The sequence below is a fragment of the Corvus cornix genome, chromosome 19 (assembly GCF_000738735.6).
Source record: "Corvus cornix cornix isolate S_Up_H32 chromosome 19, ASM73873v5, whole genome shotgun sequence".
Classification (NCBI taxonomy): Eukaryota; Metazoa; Chordata; class Aves; order Passeriformes; family Corvidae; genus Corvus; species Corvus cornix.
In genome coordinates, this window is record NC_046348.1 from 7,100,167 (window position 1) to 7,125,238 (window position 25,072).

The 25,072-nt window shown below is 67.6% G+C and overlaps 3 protein-coding genes across 8 annotated transcripts; 1 reads left to right on the plus strand and 2 right to left on the minus strand.

Moving 5' to 3' along the window:
* Positions 1 to 54: 54 nt before the first annotated feature.
* Positions 55 to 8,624, minus strand: GIT1 (GIT ArfGAP 1). Its single transcript, XM_039562886.1, is given in 23 exon segments — positions 55 to 761; positions 862 to 925; positions 1,059 to 1,241; positions 1,332 to 1,405; positions 1,509 to 1,595; positions 1,866 to 1,919; positions 2,028 to 2,147; positions 2,150 to 2,254; positions 2,337 to 2,489; positions 2,568 to 2,695; positions 2,774 to 2,885; positions 2,964 to 3,061; positions 3,675 to 3,747; positions 3,827 to 3,875; positions 4,176 to 4,202; positions 4,385 to 4,427; positions 4,508 to 4,602; positions 4,680 to 4,810; positions 4,918 to 5,004; positions 5,080 to 5,185; positions 5,270 to 5,382; positions 5,464 to 5,597; positions 8,511 to 8,624. Coding segments are annotated over 23 exon segments (2,301 nt in total). The 5' UTR covers positions 8,563 to 8,624; the 3' UTR covers positions 55 to 548.
* A 1,737-nt stretch (positions 8,625 to 10,361) lies between these two features.
* ANKRD13B (ankyrin repeat domain 13B) lies at positions 10,362 to 18,205 on the plus strand. Its single transcript, XM_039562895.1, is given in 16 exon segments — positions 10,362 to 10,482; positions 10,484 to 10,522; positions 13,899 to 14,034; positions 14,281 to 14,405; positions 14,478 to 14,523; positions 14,781 to 14,924; positions 15,025 to 15,214; positions 15,301 to 15,367; positions 15,457 to 15,538; positions 15,607 to 15,671; positions 15,753 to 15,883; positions 15,991 to 16,148; positions 16,225 to 16,377; positions 16,543 to 16,703; positions 16,858 to 16,934; positions 17,023 to 18,205. Coding segments are annotated over 16 exon segments (1,857 nt in total). The 5' UTR covers positions 10,362 to 10,410; the 3' UTR covers positions 17,234 to 18,205.
* Positions 18,206 to 18,323: 118 nt separating this feature from the next.
* CORO6 (coronin 6) lies at positions 18,324 to 24,710 on the minus strand. 6 transcript variants are annotated; one of them, XM_039562893.1, is made up of 12 exons: positions 24,661 to 24,710; positions 22,356 to 22,555; positions 21,622 to 21,744; positions 21,048 to 21,177; positions 20,785 to 20,966; positions 20,543 to 20,662; positions 20,209 to 20,328; positions 19,704 to 19,808; positions 19,469 to 19,614; positions 19,333 to 19,390; positions 19,019 to 19,252; positions 18,324 to 18,913 (listed from the first exon to the last, which is right to left on the minus strand). In XM_039562893.1, exons 2-12 carry the CDS (start codon positions 22,551 to 22,553, stop codon positions 18,794 to 18,796), a joined length of 1,536 nt encoding a protein of 511 aa, XP_039418827.1. In that variant the 5' UTR covers positions 22,554 to 22,555; positions 24,661 to 24,710; the 3' UTR covers positions 18,324 to 18,793. The 6 variants fall into 6 exon arrangements, with proteins under 6 accessions (XP_039418827.1, XP_039418825.1, XP_039418823.1 ...); XM_039562891.1 differs by lacking the exon at positions 20,543 to 20,662; XM_039562889.1 differs by lacking the exon at positions 20,543 to 20,662 and having other exon boundaries at positions 18,324 to 18,916.
* Between the last annotated feature and the right edge of the window lie 362 nt (positions 24,711 to 25,072).

A 25,072-nucleotide genomic window follows, 5' to 3' on the forward strand; every position in this document is an offset into this window, starting at 1 on the left:
GGGGAGTTGAACCCCCTGCAGCCACGGACCTTCCATGGGCCACAGGAGCCGGGCGCCCGTGCAATGCTCACACCTTTATTGATACAAATGTACAAGGACACATCTTACAGTGGGGAGCGTGGCCCCGGCACGGGGCAGGACGCCCGGGGAGGGGTTCAGAACGCCCGGGGAGGGGGGGGCCCGCGGGCGCCCCAGTCCAGTGTAATGCTGTGGGTGGCCTCGGGGTACCGGCCCACCCAGAGAGGGGCTTTGTGGGAGGTGGGGGTACAAGGCCACCACCGCCACGGACAGCTACAGAGGCTATGTACAGATAAGTTAGGGCGCGTGCCGCGGGGCGGGCAGGGGGCTGTACAGGGGGATGCAGGCACCTACCCCGCAGGTTGAGCACCAGCTCCTTGACGGCGTGGGGGGCACGAGGAACCCTGCACCCCGGCTCCCCAAAAAGGCCACTTGCAGCCACGCTCACCCCAGGTGCCAGCTGCTGCTGGAGGGAAGGGAGACACGGAGAGCGTGGGGGCCTGGGGACACAGGGGGACACGGGCTGGCGCTCACTGCTTCTTCTCGCGAGTGGTGATGGTGACCAGCTGCTTGGCGGCCTTGGCGATGTCGTAGGCACACTGGATGACCTGCTGGGTCAGGAGCTGGTAGTCCACGGTGGCGCCAGGCTCGGGGGGCACGGTCTTGCGGCACTCGCTCTGCAGCCGGTAGGCGCTGGCATTGAGCAGCCGCAGGGAGCTCCGCACCGTCTCCAGTGCTGGTTTCTGTGGCAGAGCACAGGACCAGTATCAGAACCCATGCTGACGGGGCTGGCAGTGTCTGGTGGGGACCACCCCCACCCCAGGGACACACCGCTCCTTGTACCTTAGGGAAAAGTGATGCCATCTCCGTCACAGCCAAGTGGATCTTCTCTGAGCAGGGCACGAAGCTGGGGGCAAGGAGAAAGGGTGAGCACCGCACCGTGGAGAACAGCGACTGACCATGGAGGGTGGCAAGGCATGGCCCCCCCCACCCTTGGTCTGGGTGTCCAGAGGGACCCTGAGTCCGTGCCCCAGTCCTACCTGTCATGCTTGGACTCTTGTGCTGCCCGCAGCAGCTCCTGGATATTCTTGGTGACCTGCTCAGTTTTGAGGATGACATCCTCCGTGCTGGGCAGCCCGGGGTCCAGCTCCCCGTCCAGCGGGTCCAGCTCGTGGGGGAAGTCCTCATCCTTGCTCAGCTCTACAAACCGCTTCCCCTCCATGCTGCAGGGACCAACCAACCAACCACCCTGGGTCAGTGTCAGCCCTTGTGTCCCCACGTACCCTGGTGCAGCCCCCAGCCCCACCACTCACCTGATCAGAACCTCACCCGCCTGCGTGTTGTCGTAGTCGCTGTCGGTGCCGCTGCCGTGCCGGTCCAGCTTGCTCTGGAGGGCAGAAGAGCAGTGTCAAGCCCTGCCCAGCCCCATCCCCACACAGGGTCAGGAGTCTCCTCACCCCAAGAATTGCTCCCCCTCCCCAATACGTCACCATGTGTCGGGCACCATCAGACGGGCAGGAGAGCAGCGGGGAGGATGGAGGGAAGGGCACCGAGGAGGCAGATGGACCTTTCCGGATCTGGAGGGGGAAAAGAGGGGAAGCCCATGCTGAACAGGGTGCAGAAGGGTCTGGAGCCAACCCTGGTGACGTGCAGGGGAGGACGAACACAGGGGACACCGCCACCCTGCATGCAGGAACATCCCGCAGCTGCCATCTCTTGGGAAGGTCCCCGGCCTGACCCAAGGGGGTGCAGGGCGGTGGGGGGACAGGACATCCCAAAGGCCACATCCTGGGCAGGCAACAGCCACCATGTCCATGCAGGAGCCGCCCCCGCTGCGGCCCCCTTACCCGGTACACGCTGGCCGGGATGTGCATGGAGTACAGAGCCTCGTCCTCCACCTCCTGGCGACACACGAAAGGTTACGGCCCCGCGGAGATGGGACCCAGCACCTGTGGGGCTAGGGGGACTGCTGCACCCCAAAACCCTCCCACCCTCCCCAGCACACTCACGCCGGGGCTGAAGGGCTGGAGCCGTGTCACCAGCTCCTCCACTGGCTGCCCGAAGGGTTTCAGCGCCGAGCCCGGCTCGTACATGGAGAAGGCCTGGCGGTCCCGGCGGTGTGGGGGGCCGTGCCTGGGGGGTGCCCATGCTCTGGCCGCTCGCTGGGGGCTGGGGTTGGATGTGCAGGACCAGTCTGCTGCCGGATCTGTGTGTTCTCTGCCTGCAGCTTGTGGATCTGCAGCAGGGAGAAGGGGGAAGGCATCAGCGAGGACGGGGGGTAACACTGACGAGGGGGGTCCTGCCGGCCCCACACCCACCTCGCGCTGCAGCCGGCGCAGCTCATCGCTCAGGCTGTTGTTCACCTTCATCAGTTGCTGCACCTTGGCCTCAGAGGCAGCCAGAGCCTTCTTCACCTCCAGGTACTCCTGCAGCGTGATGGGGCCATCTGACAGGTCGGAGGAGTCCATGCTCTGCAGGGAGAGGAGCTCAGCGTTAGGATTCCAGAGCCAGGGGTCTGGGTGGGGGTCCAGGCCGGGGCCCGGGCTCACCCTGGCGCGGTTGTTGCGGGAGGCGTTGCGCAGCAGCTCCTGGTCTGTGTCCTCGTCGGAGGCGACGCTGTCGTAGTCGTGCTGGTCGTCCAGGTCACTCTGGCTCCGCAGCGAGTAGTCGAGGGCGTCTGGGGAAGGGCAGGGGGGTGCTGAGCACAGGGCAGGGGGGAGTGCTCAGCCCCACCTCGCTGCCCTCCATGCCTCACCTGTGGGGCTGAGCAGACTCTTCCCTTGCTGCCGGCGCTTGGCTTCCCCAAGGATGTCAATGAGCAAGGTGGCGAACTCCCTGGCGTTGAACCTGGCCAGCTTCTGCCGGCCCTGGGGGCAGGAGGGGGAAAAAGGGGGTGAGCAGGCATCCGGGTGCACAGGGCGGTCGTGTGCTAGAGAGGGCCTCACCTGGTTGCGCGTGGCTGAGTACTCGGGGTTGACAGGGAGGAAGGGGACGGCGCTGCGCTCTGTCACCAGCGTGCTGTGGTTCTGTGTCGTCAGCCAGACTGCAGGAAGGCACCTGGTGTCAGACCCTGGGGGACACAGGGGCTGGACCCCCCCGGACAAGCAGGCTGCAGGGCCCGGAGCCAGCAGGACGCAGGCGCGGGCGCAGGGCCAGCCTGCTGGGTTGGGGAGCGGAGCCTGGCCAGGCTGACGGGAATCACCTCCCCCAGCCACCCAGCAGGGCTGGGGTCCCCCCTGCACCCCTAGCAGGACCCCCCCCCGCTCTTCACCCTTTCAGGCACCATCTCAGCACCCCCCAGCTGGTGGGAAGAGGGTTGGACACGTCTGCTGGCACCCGCCCCGCCATGGAAACAGGGTAGCCCCCACCCCACCAACCCCCCAGATCAGGGGCACCACTGCAGGCTGAGCCCCCATCCCTGGGGGATCCCGGCACCCACCTCGAGCAGCACCCCAGCCCTGGCACCCAGCGGCGGCCCCTCGCTCTGAGCAAACCTTCCCGGCCGGAGGAATGAAGAAGGAGGGGCCTGCGGTCCCGGCGGACGCATCCAGATCGGGGGGAGCGCGGGGCTCGGCCGCGGCCCCGCCGGCTGCTCCTCCCCGCGCCGTGACGCCCGCCCCGGCCCCGGGGAGCTGCACCCCGCACCCCCCGCTCACCCGCGTCGTTCTCCCGACGGTCCACCTCGTCATACACGTCCATGGCCAGCTCCTCGAAGAGGCGGTTGCTGAGCTGCAGGACAGGGGACAGTGTCACGCAGGATGAGGGGAGCAGGCAGGACACCCCCAGCCCTGCAGCGGCCCCCACTCACCGCCTGCAGCTTCTTCTTGGCTGCCTTGGCCAGTTCAGAGAGGTCCAGGCTGGGGGGTACGGGGAGGGGGGAAACAAAAAGTGGGGGTCATTCCTGGCCTGTTCCCACCAAAACAGTCCCCAGCTGCACCCCACCAGGACAGGGACCCCCCCCCCCCTCAGGCATTGGGGGCTTCACCAAGCAGGGCTGGTGGGCAGGCACAGGGTGATGAGGTGGCAGGGGGCAAGCAGGACCCCCCCTCCCCGAGTGCCCCCCAGGTGCCGGGCTGGGCCGAGCGGCCAGGGCTGCAGGGGGGGCCCATGCCAGCAGCATGGGGGGCCCCCAGAGCCAAGAGCCGAGCGGACAATACCTCTGTGCCATGCACTTTGGGCGCACCCTGCGCTCCGGAGAAGGCAGCGGAGGGAAGAACAGGATAAAGGCGGACGTTAAACGCGCGGGCACGCCGACCCCCCGCCCCCCAGGGATGCTCCAGTGACCGGGGTCCCCCCCTCAGCCCAGCGGGGATGCTGGGGGGGACATGGGACAGGGCAGCGGGGCCACGGGGCGCCGGGCACTCACCTGTCAGCCATCTGCGGGATGATGTAGTGCCCGTTCTTGTGGTCTGCGCAAAGAGAGGGGTGGTGAGCAGGGCCCTGTGGTCCCTCCAGGGTAACCCCCCCACCCCAGGACCCCCTCACTCACCCGGCTTCCTGCCGCAGAGGTAGAAGGCCAGCCGGTCGGTCAGCTCGTACTGGCACTCCACCAGCCGCTCTGCCAGCTCGTGCTGCGCTGCCTGCCTGTGGGAGGGCCAGCAGGGGTGATGCCCACCCTAGGTGGGGGTGCAGGCAGGGGTGACCCCCTTTCCTGCCCTCACCTGGCATAGTCAATGGGGGTCCGGCCGTTCACATCGGGCGCCCCAGGGTCAGCACCGTAGACCACCAGCAGCTCTGCCTGCAGGATCTGCCCGGCCTTGGCGGCCACGTGCAGTGGCGTGGTGCCCTTCTCCTGTGGGCATGGCAGCCTCAGCCCCGCAGCCTGCACGTGGGATGGGGCTGCAGGACCCCCTGGGCCCCACACCACCTCTCGGGTCCCCGAGCCCCACCAGTGCTCACCGGGTGGAAGAAGTTGGCCTGGGCGCCCAGCGAGAGCAGGCGCAGGCAGGTCTCCAGGTTGCCCGTCCGCACGCTCGAGTGCAATTGCTGCGGAGGAGAGAGCTGGTAACGGGGGGAGTCTGTCCCCACCGCTAAAGGGGGATCCCTGAGCCCCCACCCCACCTTGCTGAGGTCCTTGGCAGTGACGCCGTCATCATCCCGGCAGGGCAGCTTGTGGACGAAGGCCAGCATCTGGTACTTGGCACGGATGAACTCCGACTTGGTGGGGCTGTGGGTGGGCAGTGGATTCTGGGGTGAGGAGGGGGCTCCCAGCCAGCACTGACCCTCTCCCCACAGCACAGGGGGCACTTACTGCACTTTGTCCTGGGGGTTTGCCTTCCGGCGCCCGCTCTGCACCTGTGCCGGATCCAGCAGCGAGTGCTCCCAGATAGAGTTGGCCCCATTGCTCGCCAAGGTGTGCACCATCTGCAGGGGACAGGCAGGGCCCAGTGGGCACGAGGGGTCCCGGTGTGCATCTCCCCACATTCCAGTGTCCCCAGCACCCACCTGGAGCAGGGTGGCGGGCCAGGGGCTGTGGCGCAGGTGCTTGACGATGGAGATGTGGCGGCCCAGGCTGCGGTGCACGCTGCAGCACTCGTCGCAGATGAGCACCCCGCGGTTGATCGATGCCCAGCCAGGGTCTGGGGGTGGCATGGGGGTGTCAGCGGGTGTCCCCTCCCCATGTGGTCCCCTCCCCATGCATCCATCCAGCAGGGGGGATGCGTTGCCACAGCAACCATTTCCCGAGAGATGGAGAGGGGCTCAGCTCATCACCAGGGGAAACCCACGGGTTTCCCATAGCAACCACCAGCCAAAAGGGGGGCAGAGTTTGGCCCCCCACCATCAGGAGGACAGCTGGTGGCAGGGATGATGCCAGCACACCCTGAGCAGGGACACCCTGGCTTGCTGCGAGGTCGCTTACCCCCAGAGCCCCTGGCTGAGTGTTTGGGGGGTCCTGGATGGTGGCAGTGCGCCCTGCAATGGGTGGGCACCCCCAGTCCATGGGCTCCGACGTAGGGTGGTCACCAGCTCTGCAGCCTCAGCACCCCGGCGCAGCCAACCCCCAGGACACCCCAGCTCTGGGGCAGGTGCCATGGCCCCCACGCTGCCGTGCCCCTCCAGCCCCGCCGCTGGCCCCGGCCGGCCGGACTGGAGCCCTTTGTGTCCCAGCCGGGAACAAAGGATCGTTTTGAGCAGCCGCGCTGGCCCCCGTGCTGGCACCTAGCCCAGCACCCGCGGGGGCACTGCTCCCGGCCAGGCAGCAGCTTCGCCACGCCTGCACCCAAAAACGGGTCCTGGGACGAGGGGATCTGGCCCCGTGGTGCAGCCGTTGGGCTGCAGCTGTTCGCAGCAGTATGAGGACAGGATTTGAGGACCCCCGCTGGGTCACAGCCCCCCTCCTCCCGGGAAAGCAGCCAGGCACGGGGTGTCGATGCTGAATCGTTCCCAGGTGTCCCCTCTGCCGGGCACGATGGGGGAGTCCTGCCACCCTCTGCCCAGCCCCACCCCCTCCCCTTGTTTCTGTAGGTCCTACATAAACACCACACTGTCCCACAAGAAGGGGCAGCTCGGGGATACAGGGCCTGGGGGGGTGGCCGCACTGACCTGCCCGATGGCCTGAGGGGGGACAGTGGCCCCACGAACCTCAACAGAGAGAGGGAGGAAGGCAGGCAGGCAGCCAGCCAAGCCTCCCCCACTTCCTTCCTCTCTGCAGGGTCCCGGACCCCTCCCACGCATCCCCCCAGAGCCCTGAGGACACTGTTTTGGGGGGCACGGCATCCTGCCATGCTTGCAGTGCCCCGGGGCCGGGGTGGGGTGGCCGCGGGGAGTGGTGGCCCCCCCCCCCAGCCTGGGCAGCCCCGCGCACGCAGATGGCAGCGCTTGGCAGCCGGTGCGGCGGCATCTGTGCCTTTCGCGCCCGCTGCCACGGCCACCGCCGGGAACAGGACGCTCCGTGCGGGGGGAGCCGGCCCGCGGCCCCCCAACCGGGCAGATCCAGAGTGTCCCCGGGGCAACACCCCCTCCCGCCCTAAGACAGCTGGGATGCGGTGGGATGCGGGTGGGCATTGCAGCAGCTCGGGGAGCGCAGGCACTGGGACACCCCAAACCGTGGGAGGATCCTGGAGTCCAAGAGAGCTCCCAGCACATCAATCCCTACACCGGGATATGGACTGATACCGGGACCCCCAGCACTCGGCCCCGCACTGGTTGATGGCAGGGCTGGGGCCAGCCAGCATCCATGGGGCCAAGGGAGCCCGGGCAGAGGGATCAGAGCACCCCACAGGCAACCCCCATGCAGGGCCAGGCAGTGCATCCCCGGCAGCGACAGCCTGTGCTCCCAGCGCGGTAGGAAACGGCCTCTGGACTTTATAACTCATTTCCTCCCATGGCTGCCAGGCGATAAGAGATTGGAAGAAACTGGTTTCCATTTCCCCTGGCCGTAGCAGGGAGCCCCGGCACCGCCCCGGGAACCCCTGGCCCCCCGCTTGCCCGCCGGCACGGGGGATGCCTGAGGCAGGGCAGCCTTTCGCCCACGCGTGCCGACAGCTCTCCTGGCAGGATCCGGCCATTGGCACGTGGCCGGAATAATTTCGGCACAGCCTTGGCCCGCGGGCAGCTTTCCGGGGCCGGCTCGGAGACCCGTTCATTCATTGCCGTGGGGCCACCTGCACTGGCCACGGGCAGGTTTGGGGTCCGGCCCTACGGTGGGCAGGGTTTGGGGGCCAAACCCACCGTGACGCCCACGGGCGCGTGCCCAGCGTGGGGGCTGCGGGCACCGGCACCGCCGGGGATGGAATGGTCTTGCCCAGGCTCGGCTCCGGCTTGCAGCGCGGCGGCCGCCCGGCTCACCCAGCCGGCACCGCCAAGCCCGGATCCGCCTGGGGTGGGTGCTGGCTGTGGGGTGCTGTGGGATGCAGGAGGGTGTCCCCCATCATCCTACCCTTTACAGGGCCACCAGCGCTGCTGGCACCGACCGGCGCGTCCCCAGCCTGTGCCAGCAGCCCCCGCGCTGGGGTGCGAAGGCTGTGGGTGGTGCAGGGGGGCGTGGGGACACGCGGGGTGGACCGGAGCGGCACGGAGGACGGCATGCCGGGGTATCGGGGCTATGTCTGGGGTGTATTGGGGTATTCCAGTGGGCTAAAAGGGGGTGCAGCAAGGGGGTCATGGGTTTCATCAAGGCGTTTCACTGGGGGCACATCAGAGGGTTCCTGGGGGGCAGACAGGGGATTCGGTAGGGGTGCCTTGGGTGTGCAGAGTGGAGCGCAGAAAGGAATAACCAGGGCGATCCTGGGGCCACCCAGAGGGGGTGAAAAGGGGTCTCGATTTGGGACGTAGAGGGAGATGCAAAAGAGGTCATGGGGAGTAGTCCGGGGGCAAACACCTCGGGGTACAGATAGGGCTGACGGGGGTGCGGGGGACGCACCGGGGGGTGCCATGGGGCGCAGAGGGGGCTCTCGGTGGCGCGAGGGGCGGGCAGGGCAGGCTCCGGGGGGCAGCAGGAGGCGCGGGGGGCCGGCGGGGCCGTGCCGGTGCCGGTGCGGGGGGGCCCTTACCTGGGGCGCTGCAGTCGGCGCACACCTCTGCCCGCGGCGCCTTCCGGGACATCCTCAGCGGCGAGGCGGGCCCGGGCCCGGGCCTCTGCGCCAGCGTGGGGCGGCGGCGGCGCCCCCCGGGCCCGCCGGGGGAGCGGCGGCGGGGAAGGGGGGGGCCGGGCGGCGGGGCGGGGGCGGCGGGGCCCGGGGCGGCGGGGCCGGGGGCTGCCGGCTGCTCCCAGCGCCCGGCGGCTCCGCAGGAAGCGGCGCAGGCCCGGCCCCGGCGGAGGAGGGCCGCACCGCCCCGCCCCGCCACCGGCAGCGCTGCGGCCGCCCCGCACCGGCACCGGCACCGCCCCGCACTCGCAGCCGCACCCGAACCCGCACCGGCACCGCCCCGCACCGGGACACGCACCGGCACCGCCCCCGCTCCGCACACGGACCCGGACCCGCACACGGATTCGCACGGGCACCGGCACCGCTCCGCATTCGCACCGGCACCGCCCCCGCTCCGCACCCGCACCTGCATACGCCCCCCCGGACAGCCCGGTCCCGGACCCGGGCACCTCACCTGCTGCTGGGCATTAGCCCTGCCGTTGCTCTGCTCCTGATCCCGGGCATCCCCTAGTCCTGACCCCAGTCCCCGTCCTCGGTGCAATCCCGGTCCCATTTTCAGCCCAGGGCACTGTCCTGGTCCTGCTCGCAGCCCCTGTCCTGTTTATCCCGGAGGGATGGCACTGGTCCCATTCCTATTCCGGGTCCTGTGTAACCCAGTCTCAGCCCAGGGTACCCCCACATTGCTTCAGTCCTGCTCTGGACACTTGTCCTAGATCCAGCCGCAGTCCTGGCCACCCCTAGCCCTCTTCCCAGTGCCACCTCTGACACTGTGCACCCCACTCCCGGGCACACCCCTTCCCCAGGACGCTGGGTTGGGCCACACACCCCCTCCACAGGGGATTTTGGGGGTGGGTGTGGGGATTGGGGACTATTTGCGGTCTGTTCCCTACTGTGACCCTTTAAGCACTTGGACCAGAGGGGACACCCCATGGAGGCCCCACAGACAGCTGAGGGGGGTCAGAGCCCAGCGGGAGCCAGGGCAGTGGGGCCGCATCGTGCCCCCCAGCACCACGGGGCAGGCGGGGTGACCTCACCGCGGGCTGCCGAGGAGGTGGCTCATGACGTCATGGGGCAGCGGGGCTGGCAGGGGGATGGGGGATGCTGTGCGGGGACAGGGGCGGGGGGATGCGACCACCGCCACCGCCGCGGCTGAGCACAGAATAATGCCGGGGGGGTGCCCCCCATGGGAGGGTGGGGAGCAGCCGGGTGGGGGCCAGGAGCGTGGCGCCGGTGGAGGCCGGGGCGGCCGCAGAGGCCCAGCCTTGCATTGTTCTCGGGCGGCAGCCGGAAAACGCGACGCCTGCCCGGGAGAGACGCAGGCGGAAAAGGAAACGGGGCTGGGGGCCCGTGCCTGGTGCAGCGGGGGCGGGAATCGGGGTTCCCCCACGGCCCCCACCTGGTCCCCACCTGCCGTCTTCACCCCTGCCCCGCCATATGCTCGGGCCCGCTGCCCCACGGGGGGAGCGGAGGCCAGCTGGGAGGGGGAAGATCAGCCCAGGAAAGGGGGGAATTTGGGGAGGATGCTGATTGCCAATGGGGTGCCGCTTTGCAGGCCCCCTCGCGGGATCGGAGGCCGCGGTGATGGGCTCAGCGGTGCAGGAGGGAGACGAGGAAAAGAGAGATGAAGATGAGGAAGAAGAAGGGGGCGATGCCGGGCAGGGCAACTACAAGTCCCATGAGGCCGGGCGGTGCGGGGGGGGCCGGGGAAGCACCGGGCGGGAGGTGGCGGCCCGCCCCGCCCCGCGCCCCCCGCCCGCGCGCCCCCCGCGCCGCGCCCGCCGCGCCGCTCCAGCATGCACGGAGGATGCTCGCGTCTTGCTCGGGCAGGAAGGGGCCGGAGGGCAGGTACCCGCTGCACTACCTCGTCTGGCACAACCCGCGCCCGTGACCTGGACCGGGAGCTCAGCGCCAAGCAGGTGGGGCGGCGCGGGGACACTCCCGGCACGGCACGGCCCGGCCTGGCCCGGCTCCGCTCGGCTCGGGCTGATGCAATGCTCGGAGCCGGGGTGAGGATGAGGATGGAGATGAGGGGGGTGACAGGGATGGGGTCGCTGTCTGCGCTGGCGGGGCTCTGGGGGTGCGGTGTGTGTCCCCACCTGCACGCCGGGACTGTGCCTGCTGCCCCCGGGGCTGCCGCGGAGCGGTGGGTACCACCCGCGGCTCCCCTGCATCCTCCAGCACACGCAGCCCCGAGCATCCCTCCGCACGTGTCCCCAGCTCTCTGCTAGGCCTCTGCAGACCCCCGGCCCGCACCCCGCTTCTCAGGGTATTGCCACCCCTCTGGGGTGCAGCCTTCAGCTCCCCACTCTCAGGCTGAGCCTCTCTAGGGGGGGGGACACGGGCCCTGATGTTGCCGGGGTGCAGCCCCCCAGCCTCACAAGGGTCCTTCTCAGGGCGAGGGGACCCACTTTCTCCCTCAGCCCGGGAACCTCCCAACCGCCCGGTGATGGAGCGGGGTGTGGGTGCTTCCCCAGCGGGTTCCCAGCCTCCTTCTCCCCCGTGGCGTTGCAATTCAGGTAATTAAAACCCAACCCCGAAGACGCAGGAAACCGCAGGCGCTGGAGGGAGGCTGATGGGGAGGCTGTGCTGAGCATCCCCAGTCCCTCGGCCCAGGTCCTCAAACCCCAAGGCACTGAGGGCCGTGCTGGATGGACCCTGGTGATGCATGAAACGGGGGTCATTGTGCCGCGAAGCTCCCGCCGGGATGCAGGCGATGGCTCCCGCCACACCCGTCTCCATTGTGGGGTCCAGCTGGAGGCTGCGCCAGCATCGCCCCGGTCTCCCACCCCATGGCCAGTGTTTTTATTTCCGTGGTAAATTGGGGTCAGTTTTCCCAGGAGCCCGGCGCGGCGGAGATCAAAGCTGGGCTCGGCAGACGCGGGGAGGTGGAGGGGCTGCGAGGGGGGCTCCGAACCTCTCGCCTGCAGAGAAGCTCCAGCCTCCCTGCCCGGGAAGCAGAGGGGCTCTGCCCTGGCCCCCACTGGCATTTTCAGGGTGAGAGCAAAGCCAGCCGTGTGTGCACCCCAGGGGTGCACGAGGGGGCCCATGGGTGCTGCAGGCCAGACTCTGGAGCAGGTGGAGGATTGGGGGAAGGTGGGGGCCAGCCCAGGCCCCCTGCTCTGTCCAGGGCATCCAGGGACACGGCTCAGCCCTTATCCCTGCCAGAGCATCCCCCAGATAAGGAGTTGGGGCTGGTGCTGTGTGAGATTCTGGGGGCCGGGTGTCCCCCTACCCAGGACTCTGTCCTCCCACCACCTTGGTGACCCCCACAGGGCAGTGGCTGCACGTGCTGCTCCTCCCGAGTGCAGGTGTTTGGGGTTGGGAAGCACTGGGGCAGCTGAGAGCATTGCTCCTCTCCGTGTCCCCATAAGGGCTCTGTGTCTGCCACCCCCAAACTGTCATCATGAGCTCCCATCCACACTTGCCTCCACAAGGGAGCCAGGGTCAGTGGGTCCCCTTGGCACGGACATCACGAGGATGTGGCAGGCAGTGACACAGAGCCTGTTGTGCCAGGACACCCCTCACGGCAGCCTGCCCCCTGGGGCGTGACAGGGACCCGGGGCTGCACAGGGACAGCACTGCCTGGCACCATCTTCCCTTGCTGGCCCATGTGCCCCGTTGCTACCCAGGAGCAGGAGCTGGGGTGCTCCAAGCCAAGGACAACCCCAGTGGAGGGACGTGCTGTGCCACGTGCCCGGCTGGCACAGGAGGAGTGACTGAGTTGCGGTTCTGCACTGCACCGCTGCCACCCCAAAGCCGCCCCCATCCCTGTCACCATCCCCAGTGGGTGTCACGGCCTCAGGACAGGCAGCACCTTGAGGTCTGTGCTGTGGTCCCCAAGCTGGAGCCAGCCCAGCACCAGAGTCCAGGACTGAGCTCTTGCTGGCAAAATCTGGGTCACACTGTATCCCCTGGGGTGGCTCCAGCGCCATGTCCCCAGACTGGGGACCCTCATCCTGCCCAGCGCTGGGGCAGAGCTGCAGCTGGGGAACCCCACTGAGCCTGCAACTCCCGCCCACAGCTGGGGGGCGATTGCCTTAATTAGAGTCGTTTCATTAGTGCAATTAAGAAGCAGCCTGGAGAGCATTGGAGCAGCACATTGACTACCAGGGAACTGGGGGGCTGTTTTACTCCGGTGGTGTGGGTAGATGGGGGGTGTCCCCCTACCTGTGAGTCTTTGGGGATGAGGGCCATGGGAATACCCACAGCCCAGGCAGGGATGGGAACATCCCTGGGGCAGCAGGACTGCAGGACATGCCCAGAGCGAGGCAGGGATATGCTGCCGGTGAGACCCTGGGCACCAGGGAGCCCACGCTCCACCTCTGCCCACGCCCAAACACCTCTGGCTGCCCGGTCCCAGCTGGCACCTTTGGGTCTTGCACCCCAGGTTTATTCTCCTGAGAGCGGCCTCCCCAAAACCTATTATTTGGGGACTGCCCCATTGCCTCCTGCCCTGGCAGCATCTGAGTGCCCCTCTCCGGGCACAAGGCTTCTACTCCAGCTGGGTGCTGGGGGGCACAGAGAGTGTCCCCCCCTTCCCCGAGCCACGTCCCCAGCACTGGGGCACGGGTGTGACGCCCGCTTCCCCACACGGGGAGCGGGGCCCGTGGGTGCCGGGGGTGGCCACCCGCCAGCGCGCAAGGGATTCCTCAGGGCTGGCCCGGGTGCCAGGCTCCGGGTTTGGCACAAACAACGGCAGCCCCAGCGACGGCTCCCCAGGGCCCCGGGGATCCTCCGAGCAGCCGCTCCGGCTCCCGCAGCCGCCCGCCCCCGGCTCAGGCAGGGGAACACGTGCGCCCGCCGCAGCCCACGGCGCCCGCCGCGCTCCCGGCCCTGGCGGAGGGGGGCTGCCGGCAGCTGCTGCTGGCAACTGGGCACAGCCCCCCCCAGATCCCCGACGTGGGGGCTTTTCTGGAGCTTGCAGCTGCATGGAGATGTGCAGAGCTCTGTGCGCTGCGCCAGGGGCATCTGTGCCCCCCCACCCCGCTGCCATGCCGTGCTCCTGCTCCGTGCCCGCCTGGTGGGTGCAGCCCAGCCTGGCTGTGCCGAGGTGTGCTGGGTGCTGGCAGCCACCACTGTGCTCTCCATGCCCTCTTCGTGGGTCTGGCAGTGGCAGCGGGGAGAGGCTTTTGAGGTGCCTCACTTGGGGGAGCTCAGGGGTGGGGACGCTCTCCCAGATACTGTCAAACGTTGGCTGCTTTCTGTGTCTGGGAGCTGCATGTCTGTGGGAGAGCACTGGAGGGCAAGGTCTGGCCACCCCAGTGATCCCGGAGTCTCCTTCCCTCCTGACAGGCCGACATCGAGCAGCTGGACCCCCGAGGACGCACTCCCCTGCACCTGGCCACCACGCTGGGCCACCTCGAGTGTGCCAGGGTGCTGCTGAAGCATGGTGCTGACGTGGGCAAGGAGAACCGCAGTGGATGGACAGGTGAGAGGGTTGCTGCTTCCCTCCATCCTCCTGCAAGCTGCCCTGACACAGATACGGGCATGGAGATGGGCATGGAGATGGGTGTGGGCACGAGCATGAACATGGATGTGGACATGGACACGGGTGCAGGCATGGTCATGCTCACTCTGGTGCTGCGTGCCTGTGGCTCCTGTGCAGTGCCCAGCTCTGCAGTGCCAGGTTGCCATGCTGTGCCATGGCCCTGGGCACTGCCCCTTTGCCCCACAGTCCTGCAGGAGGCTGTGAGCACCCGTGACCTGGAGCTGGTGCAGCTGGTCCTGCGCTACCGTGACTACCAGAGAGCCATCAAGCGCCTGGCCGGGATCCCCGTCCTGCTGGAGAAGCTGCGCAAGGTACCGCCCTTGGTGGGGGCTGCGGGGGGCTGCAGCCACGGGGATCCCCTGACCCCTTGGTGCTCTCTACAGGCCCAGGACTTCTACGTGGAAATGAAGTGGGAATTCACCAGCTGGGGTGAGCTCGGGGCACAGCGTGGCTGTGAGGGGAGCGGGAATTTCCCAGCAGAGTCCCCCAGCCCCAGCATCCATCCCCATCCCCATGCTGGGGGTCACCTGCCCCCTTGCCTTCTGACACCCCAAGCTTGCAGACCCCCCCATTCCTCCAAGGCACCATGTTCCCCAGGTGTGTCCCCCACCTATCTCAGCGCTGGCAGCCCCCTCAGGGGTGCAGATGGCCCCATCCCCGGCTGGGCTATTGGCATCTCTCCCCAGTGCCCCTGGTGTCCAAGATCTGCCCCAGTGACACCTACAAGGTGTGGAAGAGTGGCCAGAACCTGCGGGTGGACACCACACTGCTGGGCTTCGACCATATGACCTGGCAGCGGGGCAACCGCAGCTTCGTCTTTCGGGGACAAGGTGAGGTGACACCGGGATGTCCCCCTCACTGGGGAGTGCTGGCAGAGCCAGCCAGGTGACACAGTGGGGACCATGGTTGTCCTGACCCCATTCCCTGCAGACAGCAGTGCAGTGGTGATGGAGATTGACCATGACAGGCGGGTGGTCTACTCAGAGACGCTGGCCCTGGCCGGCCACGACCAGGAGGTGCTGCTGGCTGCTGTGCAGCCCACCGAGGAGCAGGTGATGGGGCGGCTGACGGCCCCCGTTGTCACCACCCAGCTCGACACCAAGAACATCGCCTTCGAGAGGTGGGCTGGGGTGGTACTGAGCCCACCCCCGGGAGTGCTGGCACCCCGGGCTGTCCAAGCAAACTCATGGTGCTGTGTCACGCCAGGAATAAGTCTGGGATCCTGGGCTGGAGGAGCGAGAAGACGGAAATGGTGAATGGGTACGAGGCCAAGGTGAGGGGCAGGGAGTTGAGCTGCCCAGGGGGATACAGCGGGTGGCAGCTGTGGGGTACCCACCTCTGCCATTCCCCCTCCTTGGCCAGGTCTATGGTGCTTCCAACGTGGAGCTGATCACACGGACACGGACCGAGCACCTCTCGGACCAGCACAAGGGCAAGAGCAAAGGTGGAGCCAGCACGGGCTGGGTGGGCAGGGCACCCCTGGCTCTGCCCTCACTCCCTCCTCTCCCGCAGGCTGTAAGACCCCCCTGCAGTCCTTCCTGGGCATCGCTGAGCAGCACGTGGGACCCAACAATGGGGTGAGTGCATCAGGGGTTGGAGGGGGTGGCCCTGCAGTCTGACCTCCCCCTCTCACCCCACCGGGCTGTCCCCCCATGCAGACACTGATCACGCAGACACTGAGCCACGCCAACCCCACTGCCATCACCCCTGAGGAGTACTTCAACCCCAACTTCGAGCTGGGCAACCGGGACATGGGACGGCCCATGGAGCTCACCACCAAGACACAGAAGTGAGAGGGGGAAGAGCAGACAGGGGTTCCCTGTGTCCCCACCCACACTACTGCAGAGCGAGGGGGGGACAGGTGGGGGTCCCCAGCCCAACGCCTGTCCCCGGCAGGTTCAAGGCGAAGCTGTGGCTGTGTGAGGACCACCCGCTGTCCCTCTGCGAGCAGGTTGCCCCCATCATTGACCTCATGGCAATAAGCAATGCTCTCTTCGCCAAACTGCGGGACTTCATCACCCTGCGCCTCCCACCCGGCTTCCCTGTCAAGATTGGTATGGACTGAGCTCTGCTGCTGACCTGGCTGGCACAGGCAGCTTCCCTCCTCGCTTTTTTTCCCTTTTCCTGCAGAAATCCCCATCTTCCATATCCTCAATGCCCGAATAACCTTCGGCAACCTCAACGGGTGTGACGAGCCTGTCAGCTCCCTGCGGCACAGCCCCAGCAGTGAGGCACCCTCACCCAGCAGCGACTCCTCCAGTGTCAGCAGCTCCAGCTCCCTCAGTATGTGGGGGGGACATGGTGAGGTGGGATGGGAAGGGATCCCAGTGGGGTCTGGGGGGTACAGCTGGTGGGGTGGGAGTGGGTCACAGCAGGGTAAGGGACACAGGACTGGCAGAGTGGAGTAGGACAGGATGCCCAGCCAGGCCAGCTCTGGTCTCCCCACAGCCTCGTGCCGAGCGTGCGAGATGGACCCGGCGCTGTTCGAGGTGCCGCGGGGGTACAGCGTGGTGGGCACCCACCAGGACGCCCTGCGGGAGGACGAGGATGACCTGCTGCAGTTCGCCATCCAGCAGAGCTTGCTGGAAGCGGGCAGCGAGTACGACCAGGTACCACCTTCTTCCCCATCCCAGTGCCACCCGCGATTCTCACTCACCCTACCTCCATTCATCCCTGCATCCCATGGTGGCGGGTCAGAGTTCATGCCGGGAGGACTGGGTTTTGGGGTGCCACCCTCCAACACTCCTCTGACACCGACCACAGGTGACCATTTGGGAAGCACTGACCAACAGCAAGCCGGGCACCCACCCCATGTCGCACGAGGGCCGCCGGGGAGACAGGTTGGTAAGGTCCGGCCAGCCCCGCAGGGGGGAGTGGGTGTGGGAGCCGGACCCACGGGGCCCCCACTGAGCCCCTGCTGCCCGCCAGGACTCCCCAGCACACGGCGTCCCCGCGTCCCCCCGTGGCCCCGTCGCCGGGGGGTGGCAGGGGGCCCAGCGCCCTGTTCCCCAGCTACGCGGAGCAGCTGCGCCTGGCCATGGCGCTGTCGGCGCGGGAGCAGGAGGAAGCGGAGCGCCGGACGCGCCAGGAGGAAGAGGATCTGCAGCGGATCCTGCAGCTCTCGCTGACGGAGAAGTGACCCCGCAGCCCCACTGAGCCCCTCACACCCCCCTCCTCCAGTGGGGATGGGGACGCGGCCGGGGCCGTGTCTGGGGGCACAGAGAGGGAGCGGTGTGGGGGGGAACCAGTCCAGGAACTGCAGAGGGCAAGTGGGGAAGGGGGACAGCAGGATTTGGCCCTGGGAGAACGTCCCCAGAGCTGGGGCGGTGTTGGGGTGAGGTGGGGGCGCCCCGCAGCAGCCCAGGGTGGGGGTGGGTGTTAACCCTGCACCTGGGGTGGCAGGGACCAGGGAGGGCAACTCCACAGACTGTACCCCCTCTCCAGGACAGCCCTGCCCCCCCAGCCGCCCGACGGGGTGCTGCTCAGCCCCTCACCCCAGGAAGGCGGTGGGGGGCACATTCTGCCCCAGATGGGTGGGCTGCCAGTTGCGTGGGGTCCCGGGGTTCCCCCAGAGCCAGGGGGCTCTGCCCGGCTCCCTCTTCCCCCCCTGCCCAGGCGCTACCAAGTGCACTTACCCGGGAGCTGCTCTGCCTGCCAACAGGGGTGGGGGGCTCTGCCCTATTGTACCCCACAGCCAGCGAGGGGCTGCACAGCCGCCCCCCCACGGCACGGGGACTGCTGGGGCAGCTGAAGGGGTGCCTGTGAAGGGCCGCCCGGTGTCACCCCCCCTTACCCCTGCTCGCACCTCTCCACCCTGCTCGGATGCCCCCCTTGGCAGCGCTGCACCCCCTTGTCCCGGGCACTGACCCCAAGAGAAACCTTACGTCAAATGGTGCTAACCCCGGCCCCCTGCCCCGGCTGCTCCCCCTTTGCACATGGGGGGCCGGGGGCTGCGGGGTGAGGGGGGCTGGGCTCGCTCCCCTGGGACTTTTCATAGCTGGTGCCCCTCCCTCCACCCACCCGTGCACCCCACAGCAACATCTGGGCCAGGGCCGGGGGAGCCCGAGCAGCTCTGACCGCGGCCAACACCAATAAATGCTCTTTAATGTTTGTCTCTCTCGGCCTCCCTCTGCCTGGGCCGGGGGTCCGCAGGCAGCAGGTGCTGGCAGTGGGGTGCAGGCAGCACCCCTGGCACGATGGTCCCTCGTCCCTGGTACCTGCCACACGGCCAAGGGTGGCTGAGCCCTTTATTAAAGGGGTCCAGGAGCAAAGAGCCAGTTGGGGGCACCCGCCGAGGGGCTGATGGGGCAGAGGGGGTGAGGGGGTGATGGGGTGGGGGTGTAGCACCGTACACAAGCACATCCTGGCCGGGGGGGCCCGGCAGCTCCCTGTCCTGGGAGGATGCTGGTGCCCAGCGTGCAGGTCCCCGTGGAGGGATGCTCGGCAGCCCCAGCCTGCGGGTACTGAAGCAGGACCCCCTCGGGTGCTGCATGGGGTGCCCATGTGCCAGGGCACCCTGGGAGAAGGATGCGACTGATGCCCACAGAAGGGGGTCAGGGTCCGACCCCCTCCCTGCCCCCTCGGCTCCTGGGGAAAGAACACGGCTCCGGGCTCCTGCCCAAGGTGGGGACTCGGCTTTAATCCCCGGGAGGCCGGGGCAGTCCTGGCCGTGCCCGTGGTCTTGGCCGTGGCCACCGCACTAGTCCGTGCCGTTGGTGAACTGGCAGAGTTTGTTCTCCAGGTCGGAGATGCGCTTCTCCTGCGCTTGGACCGTCTCCTTCAGGGCACGGATCTCCTCCAGCACCTCATCCAAGGCTGGCTGCTGCAGGGAGGGGGGACACAGGGTCACCGACCAGTCTGGCCCCTCCCACCCCACCGCAGGGCAGGGGTACAGCCCTGCTGTCCCTATCCCCAGGACACTCACAGAGAAGTAGTCAGAGTTGCAGCTGGAGTGGCTCCGTCGGGGGCCTGGCGGGGGTTTGCTGTCCAGGATGTTCTTCTTGACCACCTTCAGCTCCCGGTTCTTGATGGGGACGTACCCATCCCGCAGCGAGATGAGGATGGGCTCTGCGTCCTTCCCTGACAGCCACTCATCCGCCTCCAGGGCTGGCTCGGGGCCTGGCGTGTCGGGGTACAGGTCATCCTGGAAGAGGTCTGACTGCGGGAGGGAGAGAGACCATGGTGAGATGTGGGTGTCCCCCCCAGGCCCCCATCTCCCCTGGGACCCCCCAGGCTCACCTTGCGTGGCACTGTCATGACGATGGGCTCGCACTTGCGCTCGTGCAGCTTGAAGAACCTGCGTGGGCCACAGGCAGTCAGGGTCCAGCTGATTGCCCTGACCCTTCTGGCTCCCCCCAGACCCCTTGGCTCTCACCTGGCGATCTCGCACTTGCTGACATCCAGCCCACGCTTGGGCATGAAGCCCATGCCCCGCTGGGGCTCCTTGCTGCTGTAGGTGTTCAGGTAGTGCACGTAGGGTGCCTCGTCCGTGATCTCGAAGTACCGGATGCTGCTGTCACCCTGCAGGGGTGGGGACAGCTGTCAGCCAGCCCTGGCACCCTCAGGGACAGGGTGGCACGGGGGGGTGCACCGCGGGGAGGGTGGGTTACCTTCCCGCAGAGGTAGACGATGCTGGAATCGGCGTCATAGAAGGGCAGCAGGACCCCATTGCTCGTGTCCATCTCTTGCAGGGCAATGGGCTCCTCAAAGTTATTCTGCGGGGCCAGAGCAGTGATAGAGGGGTGTGAGCAGTGACCCCAAAACTCCCACCCTGGTTAGTCACACACGTTAGCCACGGCACACTGGGGGACAGGGCTTGTTCCCTCTGGGGTACATAACCCCCTGGGCAGGCAGCTTGGCATGCCCCCCCGCAGCCCCCTGCCCCACTCCTGTTTACCTGCACGGCTGGGTAACCCCCCAGCCCAGATATACCCCCCTTCCACAGCACTCCCTGCCTCCCAGCCCCCTCCCCATCACAACACAGCACGGCACACTTGGGAACTTGGCATCTTTTGGGAGGGGGATGCAGCAGACACCCCATCCGGGGGCAGGGTGGGTTGGCAGGGGGCCTGGGGGGCCAAGTTCCCAGGGCAGCACTCCATGCGGCCTCGTTACCGGGTCCCACAAGCCCAGCTCCCGCTGGCTCATTCTGGTAAAGCCCGTGGTAAAGATGTGTCCTTCCCGCGTGAAGATGGCCCGCACGGGCCTCAGCCCTTCGTGGGGGGCAAACCTCTCCTGGGGGGAGGGGGAGACAGTCAGCACGGGGCACGGGAAGGGGGGAAAATGGAGGGGGTCCGGATCTGTCCCCCAAAACAGCCGTTGAGTCCTATTCCATGGTGCTCCCTGAGCGCACGCGTTGCCAGAGAGTATCCCCGGCACCCAGAGCGCTCCGGGCTGGGCTGAGATCGGTGGGATTGGCGCTGGCCAGGCTGGAGCCGCCGTCTCGTACCAGGTCCCAGAGGCCCAGCTGCCGCTCGCTCATCCTGCTGAAGCCCGTGGTGAAGATCTTGCCATCGGCCACGAAGATGGCGCGGATGGGGCGGGTGCCGTCGTGCGGTTTGGTTTTCTCCTGCGCCGGCGTTAGCGGGTTAAATCAAACACAGAGACGCGCGGTGTGGGGTTAGTAGGGTCAGGCAGGCACTGGGGGGGACCCCGCGGTGGGATGAGGGGGGGCACGGCAGGGGCACTCACCGCTATGATCTGCTGCTTGCGGGGGTCGATGACACGGACCTTCTTGTCCTTGCAGGTGGTGACGAGGAGGCTGCCATTGCGGTTCCAGCCCACGTTGTAGATGAGGTCGGTGTGCATGTCATCCAGCGCCAGCAGCATCTCCCCCGTCCCCACGTTCCAGAGGATCACCAGGTTGTCACAGCCTGCAGAGGACCCAGGGAGCAGATGCTGTCACCGCGTGGATCTCCTGCGACCCCGGGGAGGGTGACCCGGGACCCCCTTACCTGCGCTGAGCAGGACGTTGCGGGCGGTGGGGTGCCAGGAGATGATGCTCACCCGCTTGGAGTGTCCCTCCAGTGTCACCACGGGCTCCGTGATGTTGCGCACGGGGACATAGTCAGGGATCTGCCACACCTGGGGGAGGGGACGGAGAGCAGGGCGTTGGGGATCACCCCGTGTGTGAGCACTAAGCGGATGAGGGCCTCGGAGCCAATTAACCACATCATTAATCCCAGCTCAGCCTGCGGGGAGGGTGGTGAGGGGATGCCAGAAGCGCCTCCATCCTGGGGTGCATCCCCAGCATTCAGGGTGCTGGTGGGCACAGGGAGGGGGGCATGGCTGGGGTGCAGCCCCCAGCCCCCCCCCAGCTATTCCTGCGTGCTGAGTTGCCTGGGAGGGTATATTTAGCACAAACTGCTGCATCATGGAGAGAGCAGCCGCCGCCAGCGCGAACGCATGGCACCGGGGCTAAAAATAGGCCAGTGACACTTCACAGGCGGCAAGGGGGGGGGGGGGGGATGCTCTGCATCGCTCCCCAGCGGCCGCCACCCCCCTCCCGCGCGGGGACCAGCCCCTCACCATGACGGTGGTGTCCTCCGAGGCGCTGGCGATGACGTTGTCGTTGTGGGGACACCAGTCGATGTCCAGCACGGGTGCTGTGTGTCCCGTCACCAGCGGGTGGTTCTTGTCCACCCGTCCTGTCTGCAATGGTGAGGGGCCGGGATGAGTCTCCCTGGGAGAGACACTGCCAGGTGCCCCCCAAAGCCCAGCCCGGCCACCCTGTGGGGTTGTGGCACAAATGGGGACATGCAGGGGATCCCAGCAGTGGCCAGAGGTTTGCACCTGCCTCGAAGGGGGAAACTGAGGCACATGGGGCAAACGGGGCTCACCTGGCACAAGGCCTCATAGGGACTCAGAGGGGAAGGATGTGACCTATGCGAGGCTGTTTTGTGTCTGCTCTGATGGCGAGGAGGGCTTGGGGACCCCCTCCCAGTCTCTCTGTCAGGGTTGGCAGGGCAGACCCCCACTCCACTGGGTGCTGCTCCCTGGGCATGCTGTGCTCCCAGGGAATTAGGGTTGGGAGGAAGGAAGCTGGGGGTTTCCCACATCACCTCGGTTGCCCCAGGGATGTCACCCTTGGCAGGTGTCGATGATGACCCAGGCTGTTCCTGCCCCGAGCCCCCACATGAGGAGAGGGTACTGGGGCAAAGCTGGGGGGCTCTGGGGCCACAGCAGCTCCCCAAAATCAAAACCCATCAGCATATTGCCCCCACCCAGTGGCGTGGCCAAACCCCAGCATCCTCCCCACTCACCTTGGCAAGGGGCAGGACAATGAAGGCCCCACCACCACCAGACTCCACAATGATGGCCACAAACTTGGGGTTGACGGCGCAGAAGGAGCTGTCACATGTCACCTTGGAGACACGGATGTCCTCGTACATCTGGTCTGCCTTCACCGGCTGCCCGAACACGTGCCGGAACTTGCTCTGGCGCACCACGCGGCGGCTCATGGCTGGGGGGACAGGGTCAGGCCACCACCTCCCCACCCTGGCACAGCTTGGAGGGGTTCTGGTCCCCTCAGTGCTCTGAGAGATTCCTCCTACTCTGGGCACAGTGGGAAGCCTGGGAACACTGAGGTGCCAGGGGATGAGGATACGGGATGGTGCCTGATGTGGCCCTGACCCTGCCTCAGGGAGCAGGAGTGGTCCCTGTGCAGGGATGTGGGGGTGCTGCAGGTGCTGGGGACTGTCAGGTGGTGGCCAGAGCCACTTGGCACTGGGCAGGGACATGGCCATGTCATGTCATAATGCACAGCTGTGCCATGCCCCACAGCTGTGCCATGCCCCACACTTGTACCATGCCCCATTGCTGTGCCATGCCCCATTGCTGTGCTGTGCCCCACAGCTGTGCCATGCCCCATACCTGTGCCATGTCCCACAGTTGTGCCATGCCCCACAGCTGTACCATGCCCCATTGCTGTGCCCTGTCCCACAGCTGTGCCATGCCCCATAGCTGTGCCATGTCCCACAGTTGTGTTGTGCCCCACAGCTGTACCATGCCCCATTGCTGTGCCCTGTCCCACAGCTGTGTTGTGCCCCACAGCTGTACCGTGCCCCGTGGCTGGCACTGGAGTTGGCACATGAGTTGCTGCAGCAGAGTAGCAGGGCAGAGGGGACTTTGGGGTGGACATAAAGGTGCTGCACACCAGATCACAGCTTGTCCCCTTGTATCCCATCCTGCATCACTGGCCTGAGGTTGCCTGGCTCGACCTGGCGCCCGGGAGGAGGGCTGTGCCTCCAGAGCTGCCTGCTGGTGGCTCACACCTCCCTCCATGGATCCCTGTCTGGTGGCACGGATCCCTGCCACGCACTCTGCACCCCCACCTGGGTAAGGGCTGGACCTGGCACAGACACACAGCTCCATAGGCACACTGGGGTGTGGAGGAGCCCTTCCCATGGCCCCAGAGGGGTGTCCAGACCTCAGCCACAGCTGGGCACGATGCCCACAGTCACCCATCTCTCCCCCCAGCCTGTGCTGCTCCTGGGACCTGCCCCAGGGGGAACTGAGACACTCAGGACCACAAAACCCTTGGAGCTGGGGCTCTACCGCACCCATAAGCCACTGGCTACCCCGGGGACTCCCCTCTGCTCTTCTGGGTACGCAGCCATTGTCAGGAGCCACATTCAGCCACCAAACCACGGCCGGAGGGCCAGGCACCGCTGTCCCCAGCCCACAGAGCCGGTGTGGGCAGAGGCAGGAGCACATCTGCTCCTCCATGTCCCAGCCGGTGCATTTTGGACAGGGCACACGCAGTGCCCTGCCAAACCACATCTGCCCAGTCCCTGAGTGTCTCCGGAGTCCTCACGGCACTTCAGCATCATCCCTGGCCTGGCTGAACGGGTTGGAGCTGGGCGCTAAGGGGCCCAGAGCCCGGCTACCAAGCGGGGCTGGACAACGGCACCGCTGGTGTCACCCCCCTCGTCTCGAGCACAGTCCCCAGCCCTGGGGAGGAGCGAGTGGGCTCCGTGGGGACGCTCTCCCAGCACCTCAACCATTGCCAGTGGGAGCAGAGTCTGGGGTGTCAGCACGCAGGGAAGGAAGGGACGGCCTGGCTAGCTGGGCAGGGTGCGGGCAGCGTGTGGGGTGCAGGTGGGGGGCAGATGTGATGCAGGCAGAGTTTAGCAGGGTGCAGGCAGCGTGTAGGGTGCAGGCTGGGCTGGGGAGGAGCCGGTGGGGTGCTGGCAAGGTGCAGGCAAGGCTGAATGAGGTGCAGGTGTGGGGTGCAGGCATGAGAGATGGGTGGGGTGCAGGCAGGGCGCAGGTGGGGTCGGATGGGGTGCTGGCAGAGAGCGGTGGGGTGCAGGCGGGATACAGGCGGGGTGCAGGCAGGATACAGGCAGGACAGCCCCGCTCCCCGCTCCCCGGCCGTGCCATTACGTTGCCACAATTGAATCCGCAGCGACTGCTCGGGAACGACCAGAGGTCACTGTCCAAATATAGCCATCTCCGCCGGCGGGCGGCGAGGGGCCGGGGCCCGGGGGGCTCAGCCCCGCTCCCCGCGTCCCCCCGTCCCTCCCCACCGCGCTCCCGCCGCCCCCGCCCGCGCCCGGCTCCCACCTGCGCTCGGCGGCTCCTCCGCGCCCGGGCGCGCCCGGCTCCGCGCTGCGCCCCGCTCGGCTCCGCTCCGCCCGCTCCGGCCGCGCTCAGCCCCGCTGCGCTCCCCCGGCCCGGCCCGGCCCGGCCCCGCTCGGCTCCGCTCGGCTCCGCTCCGCTCGGCTGGGCTCGGCTCGGCTGGGCTCGGCTCGGCCCCGCGCGGTGCCGCTGCCGCAGAGAACAGCTGAGCCGAGCCGGGCGCCGGGGCCGGCACAGCCCCCCCGCGGCGGGCACCGGAGGGGAGGGGAGGGGGGGCCCGGCCCGGCCCCGCCTGCCCCCGCACCCTGCCCGGCCCCCCGCTCTGCCCGCGGGGTCGGGGGCAGCCCGGCACGGCCACCCCCCGCGCCCGCCCCAAACGCGGGGGGGCCCAAGGGTG

Coding starts and splice junctions, on each gene's coding strand:
- CORO6 (XM_039562893.1), bottom strand. CDS start 22,553: ATGAGCCGCCGCGTGGTGCGCCAGAGCAAGTTCCGGCACGTGTTCGGG. Junction 21,745..22,355: donor TTGTCCTGCCCCTTGCCAAG/GTGAGTGGGGAG, acceptor TCACCATTGCAG/ACAGGACGGGTGGACAAGAA. Junction 19,391..19,468: donor AGCAAGTGCGAGATCGCCAG/GTGAGAGCCAAG, acceptor TGGCCCACGCAG/GTTCTTCAAGCTGCACGAGC.